Source organism: Zalophus californianus, chromosome 14 (assembly GCF_009762305.2).
Source record: "Zalophus californianus isolate mZalCal1 chromosome 14, mZalCal1.pri.v2, whole genome shotgun sequence".
In the NCBI taxonomy this organism is placed as follows: Eukaryota; Metazoa; Chordata; class Mammalia; order Carnivora; family Otariidae; genus Zalophus; species Zalophus californianus.
In genome coordinates this window covers 35,478,829-35,494,867 of record NC_045608.1, presented here as the reverse complement: position 1 = coordinate 35,494,867, position 16,039 = coordinate 35,478,829, and the positions used below count along the sequence as shown (strand labels likewise).

Here is a 16,039-nt window from a genome sequence, read left to right as displayed (position 1 = left end):
GGGGCTGAGCTGAAACCTGGAGTGATTGGCTTGTTCCTAATTCAACTGTGACCCTGCCTCATATTCTAACATTTAAGCTCTGGCTGCTTGAATCTCCATCTTTCTCAGAAAATGAAGATAATCCACTGTCTCAGAAATGACTAAAAATGAGTAAAAGTCCTTCATCTCCATTATTTTATGTGGCTTGGTTCCTGATGATGCGCAGGCCACAAACTTACCTCCAGCTCCTGGACTAAGGCTTCAATTGGGACACAGAGGTGTAGTTTGTGAAAGATGCTTGGTTAAAAAATAAATTAATGCTTCCAGGGGAGTTGTAGAACTTCCTGGCGCCATCTCAGCACTTGAGGACTGAACACCTTTCTTTGACAAATCCAAATGTCACTTTCACCCTTCAGATAACTTTCTTAGCCAAGAGGGCAGCTGCCATGGTGGTTGAGTGTGTGAGCATGTCATCCAGTAAAGACCCCAGTGGAGATACGTAGGTGGAACTCTCCTCAGCCCTCTGCTGTGCTTTCTGTGCATGTTTCGAAAGGAATGCAGTGAGGAAAGCTCTGGAGAGTCCAGGGGGAAGTTTACAGCTTCTCCAGGGAGTGAGCATCCGCTCTGCACGCCATTTCCCTGCCTGTCCCTGTGATTTCACATTGGCTCCCTTCCTAAGTGGCTCCACATGGTTCATTCTAGTGCCGTAAATCAGCAAGGCGTGTATCAGCGCACCCAGACCCCAGGGAGGTCAGTGCTGGTCTTACTGACAAACAGCGAGCCCTGCTGGGCTCGCCTTGCTGGTAGCCCCCGCACTCCTCCCCTCCACAGCGGGCAGCTGTGCGGTCCCCACTTAACAGATGAGGACACTGAGCTGGGGACCACTGGGGACTTCACTCCTGCCAGCAAACCAAGCCACAGGACAGTGGGCCCAACTCAGACCTTCTTCACTCTAAGGGCGCCTGCGTGTTCCCCACTATTTCTTCCTGCATTTCCCAAGTCAGGCAAAAAAGGTATGGTTCTAAAGTATGTGGCTTTTCCTTCTTCAGTCAGTCCAGATCTTTCATTAACTTGATAGCTAAGTTGTAATCCTCTCAAGCAAAGTTCGAAGTTGTTTTTGACACCCAGTGGTTACAACCCAATTCGATCACTTGGGTTAATAGACGGGACCCATGCCAAATGATTTGGAAATAATAGTGTTGGAATGAGGAAACTCTGCTAGTCAGGAAAATCAAATTCGCCCTCAGAAGTTTGCTATCACTGATGGTTTTCCAGTGAGTGTGCCTTAAGTTCAGAAGGTATAAAAAAGAGTTCTAAATATGTCATTTAACAATGTTCAGTTTTTAAAAAAATAAATATAATTTCCCATGAACAGTACTCAAGTTATATACAGTAATATATATATATATATATATATATATTTATTCTCATCAGAAGGAGTTGGCTCGTGTGTGTGGTTAATGCACATTTTCCAGTCTGGATAAAATTGTGATTTTTTTTTTTATTTTAATAAAAACATCTGTAATGTTGTGTTACTTTTGAAATTAAGGTCAGAACTTGAAGAACATTTACTTCTCCCAGTCTTTCCTATGGACCCAGATGTAGTTCCAAATTGTGGAGAAGCAGCAGTCTTAGGGAGAGCAACTGACAGAAGAGTGAGACTAATGGTTTTCATTTTTTTAAAAACCCTCAAGTTGCAGAAAGAAAACAGTCCCCGGAGAAGTGGCAGTTTCCCCTGTGATCAAAAGGAAGGCAACATCCGCCCCTTTGCCCACCCGGGAAGCCCCCGAATGCCCCGTCCCTTGGAGATGTGGCCCTGTGCAGACACCGACTCCACCCCGTTTGAAGACCGGCCGCTGTCCAAGCTGAAGGAATCGGACAGGTGTTCAGCACGGGAAAACCTCTACTTGGACGCCTTGTCTCTAGATGATGAGCCAGAGGAGCCTCCAGCCCGAGGGCCCCAGCGGGAGTTCAGGAACTGCCTCCCCCAGGTCAGCCTGGGATTTGGGGTCCAGTTAACTGCTGCAGGACCAAGGGGTTGTCAGGAGACCTGGCCACCTGGTCAAGCAGGCTCGGGCTTTGCAAATCACAGCCTCTGGGTTGAGTAAGCATGAAACCTTCACAGTGCTAAGAGCTTTGCTTGGTGGTCCGACCCCAAACTCCTAGTATGCGCTACATTCGATTTCACTTGGCCAACTTGTCTCAGGTTTGGAGACACAGGACTGTGTCCTGTGTAAACAAAAGGTCTCACCGATGAGCAGGTCCAGTGGAACCCACAGGAGGAGAGAATTCATTCTGGGACGTATAGGTCTGCAACCTGTCTTTAAATCCCAGCAGCCTTCTGATTCTAAACAACTTACTGGTAACAAAAAAAATCTGTTCTAAAGCAAGTACCTCACATTGGGAAATAATAAGTATCACTAAACAATGACAGGCTATAAATTCTTATTCTGTGCAAAGGGGGAAAAAATCCAACACTTTGAAGCCATGTGTAAATTAGATCATCAGCAAAGCGGTGAGCTAAACTCTGGGCTGAGATTTCCACGGCACAATGTCAGGTTTTTCTGATTATGCCCTTTCTACAACTGGGTTTTAAAACCGGGTTGGATTTTAGGAATCATTACCTGTGAGTCAGTTTGACAGTTGCTGTACCTGTCACTTAACCTGTCTGAAGACAGACTTCGAAGAGTTCGTGTCAAGTAGTGTTGAAATGTAGGGCAGCTAGATTTCAGTGAGGTGTCTGTGAGGTCAAGTACCTTCTCAGCAGTATGTAGCCAGGTGGCATGACATCACCAGGATGGTGCCCTGTTTGACCCTTTGGCAACTCCCATGGTGCAGTTGCATAGCAGAGAGGAAGCAGCCCGGGGTCGGGAGCCTGGTCCCGACTGTGTCCACTGTGACGGGGGGCCCGTACTGAGCTGCACAGAGCACAAGTCATTGTCAGTTCGCCTCTGATTCCACATGGCAGGGCTCACAACTGAGAAAGTGCTCAAGCGTAAGTCTGTTGCATCGCCTTCTACAGTGAGGCCGAGACCAAGGGACATAGCCGCCCAGCTTCCTCTCTCGGGGGCCCCATCTTCCCTTTCCCCACCCCCTCCTCCTCCTCTTTCTCTGTCTCTGTCTCTCTCTCTCTCTCTCTCACACACGCGCACACACATACACACATTCAGATGTGTGGGTTCTGGTTTTATTATACTTCAAAGGGCTGAGGGACAGGAACATTCCCGACCAAAACTTGGCCTCGGTGTACATTTTAAATGGTATTTTCCTATGGTCGAAGAGCAAAACAAATCACTTAGCACGTTGAAAGTGCCTGGCAGCCTATTAACTGATTCAGACGATCTTATTTCTTCTTTATAGGAAGAAGAAAATCACAAGGGAAATCTTCAAAGGTAAGACTGATGAAAACAATAGTCGGCTACTGAAATTAAAGGCTCTTGGTCTTAAAATTCCATTTTGTCACCGCAGTCTGTGGTAACACTGTCTTGAGAATGACTTAAAGTAAGACTTCTGAATAAGTAGTTGCTTTATTATTATTGATTTCATAAATATGGCATTTTCTGTTATTAGCAATGGAAAGGCCAGAGACACACTGTGCTCACGTGGGTGTTAGTATCATGGTGAGAACAGTTATAGTTGTGTATTGTGTGTATAAAGGAATGTTGTGTCCAGTGGTTGCTGGAAAGTCCACAGAAACCCCCCGCTTCTCGTTTAGTCTGGAAAGACTCCCTCTTGATGTGCTGTGAGACATTTTATATACTGGGCATTTAAAGCTCTGCCCGGAGGATTTATTAAAATATTTCCCGGCCCTAAACCTTAAAGTAAATACAAAGTAAGTGATGTTGGTGATGTTAGTTATCGTCTCTTTTAGCTCATCTGTATGATAGGATATATCTGAAAAGACATATCTAAGCAAATTTGTTTAAGCACTAAAAATACACAACTGAGTGGAAAGATTTCCTGTACCCAACTCCCCCACCCCCCACTCCCCACCCCTGACACATGCTTTTTCTTTATAGATGAACACATGCTATTTCCACCACAGGAAACTTCTCCTCAGGGCAGTCCGCTGTTTCCAGATCTCCTCATCTCTGGTTTCCCTATGAACTTCAAGTCCATAAATTACTATCTCCTTCCCATCTTGCCCTGTATTTGGTTCATCCAAAACCACCCAAAACGCCTGTGGTGCATTTCTGTCCTTCAGGCTCTGTCTTGTCTGGTCATTCTCGGACAGTCTAGGGCCGCGTTCGAGAACTAGAGCCTGGTTTCAAATGCACATCTTCCTCTTGCCAGCCATGTGCCCTGGGGTGAGTTAGGTAACCACCCTGTGCCTCGGTTTCCTCATCTGTAAACAGAAGGCGTTTCAATTTCTTTACAGCTTAAATGTGTTTCTACACATGAAACAAAGCAATGCCTGACACAGAGTAAACAGTCAACAAAGTTTAGCTATCTTCACAGAGCTCTTCCCTGCATAGTAGCTCTTATTTTTTTATTTTTTGTTAAAGTGTATTTATTCTTTGTAGTAATCTCTATACCCAACATGGGGCTTGAACTCACCACCCCGAGATCAAGAGTCGTACACTCCACCGATGGAGCCAGCCAGGCGCCCCCCCTTTTTTATATTAATTGCTGCTATTAATTTCAAAAGTCATCCATACTTAGAAAAGTTAATCTTAAATTAACTTATGTATCGGGGCACCTGCGTGGCTCAGTCGGTTAAGTGTCTGCCTTCGGCTCAGGTCATGATCCCAGGGTCCTGGGATGGAGTCCCGCATCGGGCTCCCTGCTCTGCATGAAGCCTGCTTCTCCCTCTGCCCCTCTGCCCACATGTGTTCTCTCTCTCTAGCTCTCTCAAATAAATGAATAACTTCTTTAAAAAAAAACCTTACCTATCTAAATGTCCGAGGTAAAAAAGTACGTGTGCTGTCCCCACCATCCCCTTCTCCCTCTTGCTTCTAGCAGTTTCCTGTCTTCCCTCCGGACTTTCTTCTGTGTGCCCTCACGTGCTGGCACGTGTCCGATGTGTCCTGGATTTGTATCTGTCTTGCTTTGGCCACTGCTAAGGCTGATGTGTTCCCTTTCTCTGCCCACATCACCTCTGTTCCATGAAATCCATCCAAGGGCTGGAGGCAGAAAGGCCCCACACAGGTGCACTGGCTTACCTCTGAGGGTAGTTCCTACGTGGGCAGAAACGGGGCTTACAAGAGCTGTGTCCAAGAAATGCAGAAAGGATTGGTGTTTCGGTACCCACGGAGCACTTCCAGCCCCCAGTGAACAGCGTTCTGAAGCTCATTTTTTCCTTTAAGATTTTATTTATTTGAGAGAGAGAGCGCGCATGCACGCACAAGTGGGGGCAGGGGCAGAGGGAGAGGGAGAGGGAGAAGCAGACTCCCCACTGAGCAGGGAGCCCGATGCGGGGCTCTATCCCAGGACCCTGGGATCATGACCTGAGCTGAAGGCAGCTGCTTAACCGACTGACCCACCCAGGCACCTGAAGCTCATTCTTAATTCAGCAGCTCCTTGACTTGGCCAGAGGCTAGAAGAGAAGAATCACACTTACCGGAAACTGACCCATCCCTTTGTTTTCTTTCTATTTTCAGTGCTGGTTGTAGCCAGCTTTCTGTTATTCACTGGGCCATGGGAGGGTTTGTAGATTATTTCTAACAAAAAAAATACCACTAACTTTTGCCCCTAGTGAGAAATAACAAGATAGAAGGCCTACTGGTATCATTTGTAGCCTGCTCTCGTTTACCAGGGTGGCGACCACAATGGCATATGTTCCCAGGGTGAGGGCAAAGGCACCCGGGGCTTTGCCTGTTCTGTGGGCCAATCCATGTGGCACACAGACCCCAATTCTGGTCTCACCATCATTAATGGTTTCTGCAGTGAAGTAACCCAGGTACTCTCCATCTGGGACCCAGTTGGCAGCACCTGTGCTGGTCTGAAGCCCTAGGTATTTGAACTTCTGTTTGGGGTGTGCAGATATGAGTATGTTCTATGAGAAAGTGGTCTAGTTACAGAGACAGTGAATCTGCATATGCAACCCCCCTGCCCCAGCAGGAGGGATTTCTGGCCAGAGGGTCCAGGCCTGAACCTCCTTCCTGGCCACCCCTGCTTTGCCCTGGGTGGGTTGACAAGCTGCCTGAGCGCTCCAGCAACCTCCTGTCTTAGCATTTTGGAATCCCCAACACCCCATACGGTGCCTGCCCTGGCCTATAGGAGGCAGTCAGGAAATTCATACCAAATAGAAATATATTGAATGAAAGCACATATATAGGGAGGAATCTACATCCAAATCCATATCCATCAGGCAGCACTTACCCAAACCTGGCTGTTCCTTTAGCTCACGCATCTTCACCCTCCCGTGTGTTTGTGTGTCTGCAGGCATCTTCCTCTTGTCCAGGAATACAGGGAGAACAAGAACACAAGACAGGCTGGGCTGTACAGGAGGGAGCAGGGGGAGGGAAGAACCAAGCCCTGGTGGTAGATTTCGACAGAGCCGGATGGAGTTTCCGTTTGAAGTCGTATTTGGAAATTACATGCCCACCTGTCACACCTTCCACCTCCCTTCTTTGCTCTACATCTTCCATTTGGCCTCTGGAGATGGCAGTCAGTACAGTTGGCCCCTGAACGACACGGATTGAACTACACGGGTCCACTTAGATGTGGACTTTTTCCAGTAAATACAGTATAGTACTGTAAATGTATTTTCTCTTCCTTATTGTTTTCTTAATATTTTCTTTCTTTAGCTTATTTTATTACAAGAATACAGTGTTTAATACATACACAAAGTATGTGTTAATAGACTGTTTATCTTATCGATAGGGCTTCCGTTCAACAGTAAGCTACTAGTAGTTAAGTTTTGAGGGAGTCAAAAATTGTACATGGGTTTTCGACTGCACGGGGATCGGACCCCCTAACCCCTGCTGTCATTCAAGGGTCAACTGTACTTCACTGGAAATAGAGGATGAGGCTGGCGGGAGAACGGTCGTCAGGTGATGGCTGCGATGTTGTGGTATCCAACCCCCTTCGCGTATACCATTCGCCAGTTTGGGATCAGGCCGGGCTGTGTTCTGTCAGTAACGCGAGCACCTACCGCAGTGCCTGGGACTCAGGAAACCCCTAGTAGGTTAGGAATCGGAGGCAGTCATCAGCCAGGTGTCCTTCTTGCTATGGAGCATCCACAGGCCAGAATGAAAGCATTCCAAAGTGGGTTTATATTTTATTTTATTATTTCATTTCATTTCATTTTTTAAGCCCCAGGTGATTCCAGTGTGCAGTGACATTTGGGAACCACTAGGTTACAAAGTCACCTCTTGTGTGGGCAGGACCCGCGTGCTTGCCCCAGGTCAGGAGTGGCAGGTGAGCACCCTTCCTGGCTGGCAGGCAGCTGACATCATCTTCTCTCCCACTTTTCCCAGGGCTGTGTCTGTGTCCTCCATGTCTGAGTTCCAGCGTCTGATGGACGTCTCTCCCTTCCTGCCGGAGAAGGGCCTGCCAGCTGCCAGCAACAAGGAAGACGTCACCCCACCCCTGTCTCCAGACGACCTGAAGTACATCGAGGAGTTCAACAGCAAGAGCTGGGACGAGAGGCCCCCAGAGCCCTGGGCAGACAGGACCGAGGGGGGGCGGGCAGGGGATGAGGCCAGTGCCGAGCCTTTCCCCGACTCTTCCTGGTACCTCACCACGAGTGTCACCATGACCACGGACACTGTGACCAGCCCAGAGCACTGCCAGAAGCAGCCCCTACGGAGCCATGTGTGCACCGAGCAGGCCGGGGTGCGGCTGCTGCACAGCCCACCCGCTGTCCGCAGGCTGGACAGCATTGTGGTGGCTGGGGGTGAGGGCAAGGGCCGGTCAGAGCCCGAGTGCCAGTTTCCCACAAGCAGAGCCAGGGTGGGCGCTGGAGACACAAAGGGGGTTCCCTCAGAACATGTGCTTAGCAGGTGGCCTTGTGCCCCCTCCAGACACCCCCGAGACTATGTGGAGGGAGGGCTGCGCCCCCTCGAAAGTGCCCTCTGCACCCCCCTGGGGTTTGCCTCCCCGCTTCACAGCCTGCAGATGGCCAAGAACATGAGTGATGACATGAAGGAGGTGGCCTTCTCTGTCAGGAATGCCATATGCTCTGGTCCCCCCAAGCCTCCACTCAAGGACATGGCCTGCCAGACCAATGGGTCCCGGACAACGGGGACACAGACCGTTCAGACCATCAACATTGGCCTGCAGACCGAAGCCCTGCGTGGCGGCGCCGTCACCAGCAGCCCCCACAAGTGTCTCACGCCAAAGGCAGGGGGTGGTGCCACACCCGCGTCATCTCCTTCCCGCGGCCTTAGGAGCAGGCAGGTGGCCCCCGCCATCGAGAAGGTGCAGGCCAAGTTTGAGCGCACATGCTGCTCCCCCAAGTATGGGTCTCCCAAGCTGCAGAGGAAGCCCCTCCCCAAAGTCGAGCAGCCAAATAGCAGGACCTCCCTGGGGCTGGCCCCAAAGGGGTGCAGCGAGTCGGCCTGGGCCCGCTCCACCACTACACGAGAGAGCCCCGTGCACACCGCCATCAACGATGGCCTCTCCAGCCTCTTCAACATCATCGACCACAGCCCTGTGGTACAGGACCCCTTCCAGAAGGGAACGCGGGCCGGGAGTCGGTCTCGCTCAGCAGAACCTCGGCCGGATCTGGGCCCAGGCCAGGAAACCAGCCCCAGTTCCCGGGGACGGTCCCCCAGCCCCATCGGGGCTGGCTCAGAGACATGGAGGGAGGAAGGGGGAGAAGGCACGCCGTTGAGGCAGGACTTATCTGCTCCCCCTGGTTACACGCTCACTGAGAATGTAGCCCGGATCCTCAACAAGAAGCTGTTGGAGCATGCCTTAAAGGAGGAGAGGAGGCAGGCCCCCCACGGGCCCCCAAGTCTTAACAGTGACAGCCACATGGGAGAAACAGTCAAAGCTGAACCAGGGTCCATCGAGGTAATAAGGCTGAGTATTCCAACCCTCACCCCACCAGCTCTTCTGTTTAAATGCCAGGAAAATATGTGTAAACCTGGGGTTTTGCTAGGTCATCTGATTTCAAGGATCCTTATCCATAATAGGTTCTTGTGAGCTGGGAAGATACAGGGTTTATGGGAGAATGGTATAGGCAGAAACACAAGCCCTGAGCTACTCCTAAAGAAAAGTTCATATTATTGTCCTCAGTGATCCCTTCTTGAAGATGTAGCTCAAGGTTTGATTCAGGTTCGCTGGTCTGGTATAGGTGATTGATGCTCGTCTGTTTATCTGGGCCTTTCACTTGGGGTTATAATTTGCCCTCTTTCTGTGTGAATTTGTGTCCTAGAAAAGTGTATGTGTGAAATGTGTGAGAGTCACGTCAGGCCTCTCTGCATGCTCCAGATCTTTATCCAGGACAACACAAGAGGTGTGCCAGAGAGGGTGTGATAGAGTGGATGCTAGAACATCCTTCATCAGGATTGTATGAGAAGGTCTGGATTCCAGTGCTGGCTTCAGTACAGAATAGCAGTCCTCTGTCTCACAAATCCCATGCCCCCTGCGACCACGAATCTCCCTGGCCGTAAAACCAGGTGAGACAGTTGGATAAGATCAAAATCCTGCCTTCATACGATGTGATTATTACTATTACCCCCCTTACATCTCTCATCATCACACTGTATATGACCACACATCCCGGCACCTGTTATTACTATGTGATTTTTATTACATCCCCCTTAGCATTATTCACTGATCGGTCAGCAATGAATTTTGTTCTCACACATTTCCACACGCAGTATGTCCATACTACACCACTTTAAAAACAATCCGCGTTTCCACTTCAGGAATGAGCGAAACAAAGCCTGACAGTAATGCTGGGACCGAAGGCATGGGGTTGTGGGCCTGGGGCGGTGAGGCCGCACATGGTCCCCGCCAGCGTCAGACACTGTTCGGCCCGGGATCCCGCGTGCAGACTGGAGGGTGAGGCCGACTCACCACTAGCCCAGATGGACAGACTCCACACCCGTGGAATCCAGACACCCCTAACCATTCTCCAGGCGGCTCCTGCAGATGGCAAGGGTCGGAGAGGAGAGACACACACTCCCTGGGCTGCAGCCCTGGCTTCACAGGTGCAGAGACGAGGCAGGTGTGTTTGCACATTTCCCCGGTGGGGGGGTGGGGGGGGGGTGGTCAGTGGCTCCCAGGCTAACCCACCAAGTGGTAAGTCAGCTCAAAATACAGAGTTTAAACCACGTGAAATTGCCAGTGACCTACAGAAATGGCAATTGCCATTTCATTCAACCTAATATTGATAGTATGTTGGCCACGTTCCGAACATACGAGTCTTTGTGATACAGTTGTTTACATGCTCTGAGAAGAACAAATACCAAGGTTGAGAGTTCTTGGGTGACAAATGGTGTCTTCTGCGGGCTTCTGTTACCCCATCCTTCCAGGGGCCTGAGGTAGGTGACTCACTACTGCAGAGGGCTTATTTGTGTGAATGCCCCACCTTCTTCAGGCTCTGGAGGAATTCGGGGAAATGAGGGCTCTGTCCCAAAGCATTAACTGGGTGTGTCTGCAGTGTCCATTAATGTTAGAAACTAAAGAGAAATTCATGTTTAGGAACCAAAAAGGGCTTTGAGTTACAACAACTGCTCCAGGCAATCTGTGATAGTAGAAAGACAACCGCTTAATGGCTAAATCACAGCTCCAAGGCGTGAAAATGGTTTTATCAGTTCAGAACTGTGCCTGTCCCCCTGCCACTTGGGTCCTCTGTAAAGTGTTCAGATTTTCTTCTCACTGGGTGTGTTTGATACCAAAGAGATGATTGGCCAAGTTGGGGGGATTCAGAACCTGTGTGGAGCCTTCACTGGCAGAGAGTAAATGTGGGCTCTTTTTTCCTTTTCTGTTGGAATTTTGCTTGTTCTAGATTCCAGTGCAGTTCTTCCTTGTCTAAACTGACTTCCTATATTAGGCCTATTGGAAATCCTTTCCCATTACTCCATAAATTATGTAGTAAGTAGTTCTGGGTTTTCATTCCAAAATTACCAGGACTAATGCGGATCATCCAACCTGCCCTGAGCGCCCGGCTCTGGGCCCTTCCCTGAACGCTCCGCCGATGCCTGGACAGGGACCTCCCTGGTGGGGGGGCACAACAGTAAATTTCCCTTGTCTTTTCTCGCTCCCGCCCCATAGCTATATTTACCCTCTTTTTCTCTTTGAAGCTGTAGCACCAGCTCCACCCTGCAGAGAAGCTAAGAGGGGAGTTGTGGGGTGAAGGAAAAGAATAATCTGGAAATGCAGTGCTATTCTTCCCTCCCGGGTCTAGTGGACAATACAAGGGGAAATTTTCAGCGTGAGCAATGACCACGTGATCACTGTGACTAAAACAGACCATTTAATCCTCTGTTTCAAATACAACAGTCATGTGACTCCCATCTCTATGCACACCAAAGGGTTTCTGAAATGTGAAATGCTAAAGGGCAAATGAGGGAAGAACAGAAAGCAGAAGGGAGAGGTCTGTTGCTGTTCCGGCCCAAGGGTCCTTCCGTGCTCCGGACTACCTGGACCCAGGCAGAGCGAGGCCTGTGTACGGGCGAGGGCACCTGCCCGCTTCTGCAGGCCTCACGTTTCTCCTGATAGCTGTCCCTGGAACTGCCACCAGGCTTGTTGACTTTAAACCTTTTACTGTTCTTTTTTTAAAAAAAAATACTTTCCAACCTACTTGCTTTTCTTTTCTTTCTCTGTCTGTTCTGTCCAGAACCAAACTGTCTTACTAACTGCCCCATGGGGACTCTAGCCCTGCCTGCCTCACGCCGTAAGTGCTTTCTACCTTCTTTGCACACCATCTGGAAAGGTCCTCTGTGTAATTTGGGGTTGGTATCTGACACTCAGAAATGAGGCCGAATCATACCGGATAGATCTGCCCTGTCCATAGAGCCCGCCACCTGCTTGCACTGGCCTGGGGTCCATAAAATTCAGGGACCGATTGGTAGGCCAGACATTCCAGAGATTTCTGCTCTCTGCTTTCAGGGGGTAAAGGAATATTGGCCAGAGAGGGGACTGTCTCGGGCATAGAGGCCTGGCCTGTGGGGGTCTGTGAGCCCAGTGTTTTCCCAGTCAGCTGCACCTGCTCACTGGTATTCGGGAGGCACATGCACATCACCAGATGCTGTAATGAGGTGTGACCTTAACACAATGAAGCTTTTCTCTCTTTTTCAACAACTGCACCAGAAGGAATAAATCCAAATGTATCTTGTCCTTCCAAGTGATCACCATAGATGACATAGTAAGCACTCAATAATGAATCAACAGCAAAGCCATCCCTTGTTCCAAAAAATAGCCTCAGAATTGCTGTCTGAGCCTGAATCAAGGCTGAAAAAATACCAACATAGCATTTGATCAAGAATTAGTCGCCCACCCACCTCACCCACTGGTCTTAACTTGGAGTGCTAAATGCAAAAATGCGATTGGCTCTGAAAGACGAAAAAGGTGCTCCCAAGATAAAATGGCCGCATAGCCCATTGCAGTAGCCTCTCAGGGAAGGACAAGATGGTTTGCTTGTCTGTGCTGGTGTGTTACTAAAGAAAAGGCTCATTCTTGAACCCGTGGTCACACAATTCTTCTAGGCGTTCACACGGGGAAGAGGTGGCACCACACTGATCAAAAGCCCGTTCTGGTTCAGCATCGGCCAGGTGGAAAAGGGCTGTAGTGGTGTAGGAAAAAAACCTATGGTAGCAGCCATCCCAACGTTCAACACCCTGCCACACGTGTAACACGCACCACACACTCATACACAGCACATGCAGCACATAATACGCACAAGATGGCCCACAACGCGCACACAGCGTATCCTCCGACACATGATGCCACACCTACACAACACGCTTATACACTACACAACACACAATACAAACACGACACAACACACAAATCTTAACAATACCAGGAGCAGAGACAGAAAAAGACTAAGAGGTGGCAGATTTCCCAAGCCCCGCATCAGCGGGGCATGCGCAGGGAGGGGCTGAGGTGAGGGGAGGACAGCTCGCCCCGCCTAGTTTGCATTTCAGCTATTTCAGGCTGGGCTTCGTGGGCGAGGTCTTCCTGGTTGCCATGATTCCCATCAGCAGAGTGCTTTTCTAATCAAGGCTTCCCCATACTGTGCTACGACGACGTGCAGTCACAAAGAGGCCCGGACGGTTAGGAGGAGTCTCCAGTGTTCATGCAGTTTTCCGCTGGGCCCGGGGGGAGGCGGGGACCACCTCACTCCATCACTCTTCCAGAAGCACCACGCCGGCGCTCCATCTTTCGCCTTCCCTCTTCCCCCTCCTTCTCCCATTGCCCATGGACACAGCCCACCGTCTGGTCTCTGCTGTCACTCCCTGCTCCGCAGACTAAACCGCCCTCATCCCGGCCTCTGCGCGCTTGCTCGTCACATCTCTGTCGGTCCGCTGCCGCCTTTCCCGACGGGCTCTGAGCGCCTGTGTTCTCTGGCATTCTTCGTTGCAGTGGCTTACCATCTTGGCTTTTTCTCGTTTGAATGTCCCTTGGGCGGCCGGGTTCCGCCCTGTGGAACTCACCGTTTTCTCACGCCCCCACGGCCCTCCTGGGCACCAGCATGCTCCAGGTGTGGGCATCCTTGGTTCCTATCCTGCAGACTAAGTAGATCGACACTCATTAACACTAGAAAAGGAGCACGGGCCCTTGAGAAGTATGATAGGTGCTTGGCCCCCCGGTTGAGTGTGTCGTGCATGATCTATTCTCAGAAGGCATAGGATGCCTGTGACAGAAGCACAAGCACTCTGATTCCACTTTTTAAAATGCTGCAGCAAGGAAAGGTCATTAAAGAAAACTAGACCAAAGTTAAAATTTCTGCCTGCAGCATTTTTTCCATGTCGTGGGAGTTTGTTTAACCCACTGCCAGTCAACTTGGAATAAGCAGTAGCAGAGTTCGTTTTAAGGTGAGTCTTGTTGCTAATGCAGCTGGATAAATCATGGGTCTCTTCATGGGCCTCCAACAGACCAAAGCATAGGGAGGTTGGCCTCTTAGGCCCGGGTCACTGTGGCTAGTAGATCATTCAGGAGCGCCAAAAGGTTGGGGTCAGCCGGGTCAGGATGTGACCAGGTGGCCTGTGGCCTTCCCCACCTTCCATCGGCTCCAGCCCAATTCTGAAGATGCTGCACAAACATATCCATCTCACGGCATTGCCATATTTTGATCATAATTTGCTATCTTCTCATTACTGTGCCACTGATCATCCGAGTTGAATTTTTCACTTAACATTTTAAATTATGCTCCCTGAGCAAATATAAATTAACATTCCGAAGTTGCCCCTGATCCATTGCATTGACCTCGAGTCTGTTGAGAAGTGTGTTTGGGGAGAGTCACTCCCCACCCCCCCCCCCCAAGGAACTGTCAGTCTGAGTAACCCTGTCTTTCTCTTTCTCGGCTTTGAAGGAACTACCTTGTTCTGCACTAGCTCCATCCCTAGAACCCTGCTTCTCCAGGCCCGAGAGACCAGCAAACCGTCGCCCTCCGTCCCGTTGGGCCTCCCATTCCCCTACTGCCTCACCGGCTCAGTCACCCGGAGACCCAGCCTCGTTGGAGGAGCTCGGCGACGAGGAGCCACCCGGGGAGAAGACACACCTGTGACGACTGCAAGTTTGCATGGATTATCGGGGAATAATTCCCTATAATTTGCATAACCACACCGTTGTCATCAACCAAGCTCCGCCCACAAGAAGAGATCTAGCTTTCCCAAGGTCAAAGAATGTTTTTTAAAAAACACACAGCTGCTGAATGTCCAACCTGTGAACCTGAGATGTTTCTAGAACGAAACCGTAAACGTGCCTGTAATAACTTAATTTTTTTCATAGCTCAGAAAACTATTTTTGTCTCCATCTTTTTTACACACAGTATATTAAGCAAAAAAAAAGCTAGATAAGATATAAATTTAAAAAAATAAAAGTTTTAAAGATGTACATTTTAAGAGATTCTGAACACCCTTGCTCTCAATACTGACTGCCTCTCTGTTAAATTTGCACTGTTACACTGGTTTGGTTTATTTCCACGTTGAATTAGACTGTTTTAAGTTAATTTTATTTTGTCAGTGTTTTTGTTTTTTAAGAGTTTTTTGAAATGCGTCAGACTGTCTGATTCAATGAACTTTTTTGTAGTGAAAGAGCCATGAAGCCAGTCGACAAGACAGAAATCCTCTCTACAGGAGGGGATACGCATCTGCATTCTTACAAAGGTACAGAGTCCTCAGCTGGGCTTACCAAATTCGCTGTATAATCCACATCCTCTACTCGACTCGCACGTCTTTGGGTTCGAAGCGCTGGGGTGCATGTACATATCGCTACTGTGGTCTCACCATCGCCTGTAAGTGTGAGTCATCTGTCCCACCGTAATACGTTGTGAATCCCTCATACTGTACTTTTACCATTGTCCTCTTGCATCGAGATACAACAGCAATGGCATTTTTAAATTATTGTTAACGATGAACTGGCAATATACAGTGTTTACTCAAAATTTTCTTGTTTAAGGAAAAGCACTACAAAAAGTCAGGAGGGTACCACACTGAATCAAAGGATGGTGCCTCGGAGTCTGTATGAGACCATGATGAAGTAGAAATAAAGCCTTTACAAGATGGCGGCCTGTGCCGGGACCTCATGTTTCACGTGCCCTGCATCCTCTCCTAAGGGCTCAAGCGACAGTTTTCCTAGCCAGGGGAATCAGGGAAAGGGGAGGTCCTGCTACTAACACACCTCACCTAACTAACACACCCTGAGTGCGTGGTGTGCCACAGCTTCCCTGTTCTCTGTAAGAGCGTCCTGGGGTTGATGAAAAGGCGACTTTGTTGTGGTTGAAAACATGGCGGGCATGGAGGTGTGAGGGAACTGTTACCCACAAATCCAAATGTGCCCAGCCTCCCTCCCTCTCCCCTCCTTGGGAAAGTGGGAGTGGCCAATCACCTAGCCGGTGCTTCCCTCCCTGACCGAGAGATGTCACCCGACCTGTCAGTAGGTGACAAGAGTAGGGGTTTTTAAAGAGGTGATGCTGCCAAAGAGCGTAAGAACTACT

General features: G+C 49.4%; 1 protein-coding gene across 10 annotated transcripts in view; it reads left to right on the top strand.

The window, feature by feature from the left end:
- MTCL1 (microtubule crosslinking factor 1) overlaps positions 1–15,608 on the top strand; it is a 120,063-nt gene extending 104,455 nt beyond the window's left edge. For 7 of the 10 annotated variants that reach the window (XM_027576622.2, XM_027576617.2, XM_027576618.2 and 4 more), the window contains 4 exons: positions 1,674–1,970; positions 3,340–3,371; positions 7,401–8,940; positions 14,414–15,608. In XM_027576622.2, the coding sequence (XP_027432423.1) occupies positions 1,674–1,970; positions 3,340–3,371; positions 7,401–8,940; positions 14,414–14,608 (2,064 nt within the window). In that variant the 3' untranslated portion in view covers positions 14,609–15,608. Of the gene's footprint in view, positions 1–1,673; positions 1,971–3,339; positions 3,372–7,400; positions 8,941–11,716; positions 11,774–14,413 lie in introns of all 10 variants that reach the window. The other 3 variants (XM_027576624.2, XM_027576626.2, XM_027576619.2) reach the window with 1 other exon arrangement.
- Positions 15,609–16,039: the final 431 nt, after the last annotated feature.